The 6,973-nt window shown below is 37.2% G+C and overlaps 1 protein-coding gene across 1 annotated transcript; it reads left to right on the top strand.

Moving 5' to 3' along the window:
• The first annotated feature begins 625 nt into the window (after positions 1 to 625).
• Positions 626 to 1,291, top strand: LOC145105716 (uncharacterized). Its single transcript, XM_079042798.1, has 2 exons — positions 626 to 698; positions 813 to 1,291. Exons 1-2 carry the CDS (start codon positions 626 to 628, stop codon positions 1,289 to 1,291), a joined length of 552 nt encoding a protein of 183 aa, XP_078898924.1.
• Positions 1,292 to 6,973: the final 5,682 nt, after the last annotated feature.

The raw sequence follows: 6,973 nt of genomic DNA, 5'->3' as shown, positions 1-6,973 counted from the left end.
CTTTAACTGACATTGCTTGTATTCCATGTATTATCCGGTGAACCATTCATGGTCACTGTAGTCAGTTACTTTTATATTATTTTACTCCTTTGATGTAACTTTTGGGACTCTATAAATAGAGCTTCCCACTTCATGTAATCCTTACCAATTTACCAATTATCAATCTACTGAACACTAAAAGTTTATCATATCAAATTGTTTATCTATATATCTTAAGTAATCTTTACCGATACTTAATCGAGTCCCTCTTCACTTGTATTGTTCATCTTATACTAACTTGTGTTTACATGAAAACCTTGTTACGATTCAACCTCGTGTCTACTTGTTTACTGCTTACATATATAAAATTGCTGCTACTTATTTTCCTTACATTTCCGCAACCTAACTATTATTATTGTTGAGCTAACAAGATCCACTGAGATTAACTTTAATTCCGCAACTTATTATCTTCTACTAACGTTTGTTCAAGTTTTTCTGTCAATAATTGGTATTAGAGCCAAAGTGGTTGCCTTTTAATTCCTTTCAAAATCGAAACTTTTGTTCTAAAAAAACTTTGATTTAAAAGGCCTTCTATACCACTAAAGTTCATAAGAAAATTTCAAAAAAAAAAAAAAAAACAGGGAAAATGGCACAAGCTTATTCTCTAAACGTTTCAAACAGTGTTGGTGGTTCTAATATAGCCCTAATACTCATCGCAAGTGAGTATCATCATTGGTCCTAGAGAATGGAAAGATATCTCATGAGGTTCGGTAGAGATGTGTGAAGATCAGTAGAAGAAGGACCTGATGTCTCTTTTCTTACTCCTATTGCAGCAGACGGTGCTCAAGCAAGACTTGGTGGAGGTCAAGCAGCCCTGAACAGACCTACCAATGATGACTTAGAGAAGATGGAGAAAGATACAATAGCCTTCTACGAAATCTTGTGTGGTGTTGCTCCTGACAACTCCGACATCATTATCAACTATGAATCTGCTAAAGAGATCTGGGATGCTCTAAAAAATCTCTATCAAGGGTCTGAACAGGCTCAAGACAAGAAGCTTACAACAGCTCTCAATGAGTTCACCAACTTTAAAGCCTTACCTGGTGAAAGTCTCGACGACTCCTTCAAGAGATTCAACCTCATCATCACCAAAATTTCAAAAGTTAGCACTGTAAGAAGCAACCACGAAACAAACCTTCAATTACTAAATGGTCTGGGTAGACATTGGACTACAGCTAAGATTATAGTCCAAGGAGATAGAACGATCCAAACTCTCTCACTGTTCAAGCTGTATGGTGAAGTTCAAGCATAAGGGTCAACTTTGTTAAATGAGTGTGCAGACCTTGGTGAACCACTCGCTTTAATGGCTCAAACTCCACAGTTAAAAACTCCTCAGTACCTATATCCCATAGAATCATCATACCAACACCCATATGACATGTCACCGAAGTCATATGAAGCTGATGCAGAACTTGATGACGAAGAAGACTTTCAGAATGTCGTTGCCGTAGTGAGCCAACAGTTCAACCGACTCCCACCACCCTCCTTTTGTAAAAACCAACTGTTCACCAAACCACCTTTCAATCGCAATTTCAACCGGCAGAGTAACCATCCAAGATATCCCAGAAATCCTCATCATCAATCACAACCAAAAAATGTTCCTTCAAATGAGACAACGAAGACCAACAAACCTTCAGACTCCGGTACCACTACCGAAGAGAAAGACAGAGTCATTTTTTGCCATAAGTGTCACAAATAAAACCACTTTGCCAAAGACTGCATAGCAAACATTGTAAAAGAAAAATCATTCTACCTCTGAATCGCTCAAGAAATAGAGGAAAAAGAAAAGGCAAGATCTTATGTTGCTTAAGTGAAAAGGGATCATCAAGTATGGTCCTCGGGTGATGAAGATGAAGATGTTGACAACAATAGGAAGAAAGGGAAAATTTGCGTGTTGGCAGCCAGTGAGGAAGACAGATCAACAAACCTGCAGAGGAACAATTGCTACATGGCCAAAGATGGAATCCTTAGCATCGTCAAGCAGGTTAAAATTATGATTCAGTCAAATAGTTACAGCATGCATGAATGTGAACCTTATTTAGAAAGACTTTATGACACATGTGCTACCGTCCTTACAGACTACAACAAAGCCCTAGACGAATAGAATATAGCGACCCAAGAGTTGTACCATGTGAGAGGAAGACTAGAAAACGAAAAGCTTAAGGTCATTATGTTAGAAAAGGATTTGTTGTTAGAGAAAGATGCTAGAGTGTTAGGTGAAACCCAATTAGATATTGCTTTGAATCAACAAGATCATGCCCGGAAAGAAATTGTACGCTTATATCGTTTAATTGAAAAACTGTTTACTGAAAGTGAAGCTATTGAGAACTTAGTAAATAATGGGACTGTAGACAACACTTATAATTAGAGATGGTCTAATAGGTATATTCTACCGATGAAAACTCTCCTCCCCGGTTTGATGCTGATCGTGCCTATGTCCTACTTGACCGGACTTTTCACTGTCCAGTTAATGAAAAAAAGTTATCCCGAAGACATCCAATGTCACTTCATTAGACTTCATGAACTTAGCAACAATTGTGTCATTGAGGAAATTCTTCCTGAATCCTCAGCTAACGTAGATAATTTCTTACCCATCATTGGCACAATTTGTCCCAGTTCTCAGTCCAGTTCAGATGTGGACGAAGAAATTGTTTTGAAAGGACCGGAATTAGTTGTGGATTGTCCATCCTTGCCTTCCAAGACATGTCCCAACCAAGAGTCACCACAGACTTACTCTGCGGTAGTCTAGTCTTCTCTACCGCAGACCCTAGTAAAAAGCACAACTACTCTTCAGCCCATCTTGCATGCACTACCCATTGATAATTTTGAATTTGGACAATGCTCTTAGATTCCTGAACTACTTAGTTCTGATGACTCAAGTCCTCAATTTTTACCTCAAAAAAAGAATTCCAAGAAACATCAATTAAATGTTTCTGATGTTGTCCCACCAAATGTAGAATCAAAATTGGCTCTGGAAAGAGAGATCAGATCCCGACGTGAAAAGCAGGAAGCTGATTCCAAAAACAAAAATTTCAAAAACCAAACTAGGTTTCCAAACAAAAGGAATTTTGAAAAACCCACAACCGCAATTTTTTTTTCAAAACCCACTACAATTGATGGATCGTACAAAAAGTCATGTATAGTGACTAAAATTAAGGGTACTTTACACACTTCACAAACTTCACAAACTTCAAAATCCCTTCCATCAGTCAAAATGTCTAAACCTATGATAGTCTCTTTTAAAAAACCTTTTCAAAATTCAGTGGACAATTCCAAGAATCACAAACCTTGGACCAGTCACAAACAAAAGACCACACCCTTCAGACCGTTGACTAGGTATGGTTTGTGGATTAATGCAAAGAACTTATCTTTTTTGCTTTTATCCACTGCCATCGAATACTTGTCCAATCCCAACTGAAAACACACCAAAATATGTGACACATCGTTGTTCCAAACAAACATGGGAAAAGAAATCTGTGTCCAAGACCCACATGCATGCATATGTTAAGAAAGTTTCCCACATTACCACGAGCTCCAAACTTGTTTGGGTGCCCAAACTAACCAACTGATTGTGCAAGAAATGTGTAAGGAGGAACAAGAAGAAGAATGGTTAATCGATAGTGTCTGCTCCTTCCACATGACTGGAAGGTTGAAATACCTTCAAGACTTCAGACCAATCAGTAGTGGTGGACACTTCACCTTTGGAAACAACGCAAACGGGATCATAAGGGGTTATGAAGTATTGACTACGAGGAGCTTCTCTATTCATGGAGTTGCTTATGTAGAAGGTCTAAAACATAATTTGATCGGTATGGGTAAATTACACAAAGGTGGTCATCGGGTTGAGTTTGATAGTGAATATTGCTACTTCATGACGAATGGCAGGAACACTTTCTTAATCAAATCTAAAGCCGACGAGACAATGTATCCATTAGATGTCTCTCTGATCATTGGCAAACCACAATTGTGTTTTCTGTCAAAGGCAGTTTCTGAAGTGAGTTGGTTATGGCACCAAATATTTGCTCACCTCAACTTTAGATACATCAACAACTTGGTAATTGAAGAGTTAGTCCATGGACTACCATTCTTGAAGTATAACAAAGATACTTTATGCCCAGCCTGTGAATGTGGTAAAAAAACTAAGGGTAGTCATCCTCTAATAGTTGATTCTTCAATAGTTGAATCTCTAGAGCTACTTCACATTGATCTATGCGGTCCATCAACCGGAGCCAGTCTTCACCACAAGAAATACATTCTAGTAATTGTAATGAAATCGAGTATAAATTACGAGATCAGAGTAAAGTAAGAATGATGAACACGAGATCTAAATAAAGTTTGTTTGGCTCAATTATGCTTTCAGAAGTAAATAGAGTATTTAGAGAAAGTGACGAAAGTTCTTATCTATCTCTAGTACACATCCCTATTTATAAGGATCATGAAAGCACACAAAAAATATAAGGGACTGAACATAAAAAAATTTGATACATAAAGTGCCCTTATAATAAAATAACAAACTCACGAAACAATCCATGACCTTCGACACGTCACAACAATATTCAACATCTACATTCTCCCCCTTTGTGAGAAGTGACGAATCAGGTCATCAACATCTGGATAGCTTGGTGCATGGTTCTTCGAACTTCAGTATCAATTCATCAATTTCTTTAGCTCTACCTTATCTTCATCATTATTCTTTTGGCAACTATTCATACGAACAAGCAATTTCATATAATGTGATGTAGTATACCTTTCCACATCACATGCTTGGAACAAAAACTTCATTTTCTTTCCCTTCTTGCTTTTTCCAGCGAAAACTATCCCAAGAGGCTTCAAGCATATCTCTCCATCGACATAAGGCTTTAAATCAACTTTACTCTTCAACAATGACTGAGGAACGATAATTTCTTTTCCCATTGCCAAAGCCAATTCGACATCAGTCAAAGCTAAGCATTCATAATAGTTGTCGATGAAAAGCTTGACATGTGCAAGACCCAGCAAATGCTCCTCCTTTCTTGTACCCTGGAGTTTCGTTTCATCAATACCATTAAGAATCTTCGCAACTGTGATAAAGTCATTTAGATTCATGATTGGGAAGTCAGCAATCGAAAAGTCGAATGCCTTGTTGTTTGCTCTGCCACATGATATCAAAAATTACGTAATACTCCCTTGAATAAAACATCTTTGGAAATACACAGAACTCGAACTATTTTGACAAGTGACCAGACTTCTTCTTCTTCTTTTCCAAGGACAGCATGAAATCAAAGCTTTAATCTCTTGAACTCCTCTTTGTCTTTGAACTTATCAACAATTTGATACTGAGTAGTAATGAACATCATCTTGTTGATTGGAAAGTCCAACTGATTCAAATCAGAATTTTCTGTTGCATAGCTTTTCTTCGGAACTTTCTCAAAGTCATGCATTTCTCCATAAACAACCATTGCATCGATATTATCATAGCTATACTGATGGGTTTTGAGCATTCTAACACTCCTATGGTGTGCATGCAACCCTAGAAACCTTGGATCTATGTTTTCCCTATTATACATGCAAATATTCATTTTCCAAGGTTATCATCCTAACTAGCATGTGATTGGGGGTACATGTAATATAGAAACCAGTAGAACGACATACCTTTCTTGTTTCTTGGATTCCTTAAGACCTTGTGAGCCTAGCACCTCAGATGTGATGCCTCAAATGCTTCACACAACACCACAACTCTTGGAATAACTTGAGAAAAGTACACTTGTCCAGAAATTCGGCTAGCCCTCCTTTCTTATGTCTTAGTTGCCGATTTTGCTCCATATGAGGCTCTTTATATAGTGTGCCACATGTAGGGTTACACCATGTAAACCCTAATGTGCATGGCTTTTCATTTCCTCCATGATCCATGGGTTTTAACCTCCAGGGAGGATCCATGGAGAAGCCAATGAGACCACTATATAAGAATGAATGATTTACACAATCAATACCCATATATTTAATTAGTCTCTCTTGATCACAAAATTAATTCCAAATTAATTATTGATCAATACTATCTAAATAATATGATTTCATATTAATATATTAGAACTTATAATATATTAACAAATCATAAGTGTCCTTTTCTCATTTTGTCTATCCAATTATTGCGATGCCATTGAACCCAAATGGACATGCCAAGCCAGGTCAAGTACATACCAAATATATTTATGGACTTAGACACCTTATCCAACAGTCTCCCACTTAGATAAGTCTAATAACTATAGTTACAGGTATGACTTTAGGATCCGACCAACAATCGTAGCTCTTTCAAAGTCTCGTGGAACTAGGATGATGTGCCATTTAAGATAAGTGATCATATAATCCTCTGTTCAAGATATCAGCCGGAAAAATACATGGAACAACGTCGTACTTAATGTCCAACAGTTTGTTTCCCGATTTCCGATTTGTTTGACATAGAACTTAATCGAACTCATCAATTCAGTTCTGACCGGGCCCGACACATAAGTCAAAACAAAATCATCGAGGGGCCCAAGATATCGCTTTTAATCCTCCATGGAATACAAGGAACATATAAACTTCGACTCATATGCTTGTACTAACTAATCATCAAATTATACACAACAACACGTTTTATAACATCATGTTACTGATGCGTTTTCGTACTATCAATATACAATCAACTCATAGTCAACAACTCATATCTCTTGGTTTCAAGACTTATATGATATTACCGTCTCACGATCACTCTATATAAATTCCATGAAGTGATACAAGTGAGCGTGGGTTGAATCCAATACTCAAAACTTATGAGCACTCATGAATGTTGCCGCAACAATTGCTATGTCTAATACAATTCAGACAAATCTACAAACCCAATTCATGACAGTCTTATTTCAATACCTACTTCCAAAGTATGATCAACTGTGGACAGTTTGAATAATATGATATACCA

Source organism: Lactuca virosa, chromosome 4 (genome assembly GCF_052849685.1).
Source record: "Lactuca virosa cultivar CGN04683 chromosome 4, Lactuca_virosa_CGN04683_v6, whole genome shotgun sequence".
Lineage (NCBI taxonomy): Eukaryota > Viridiplantae > Streptophyta > Magnoliopsida > Asterales > Asteraceae > Lactuca > Lactuca virosa.
Note: the sequence above shows the minus strand (reverse complement) of the source record. Positions and strands in the feature narration are given on the sequence as shown.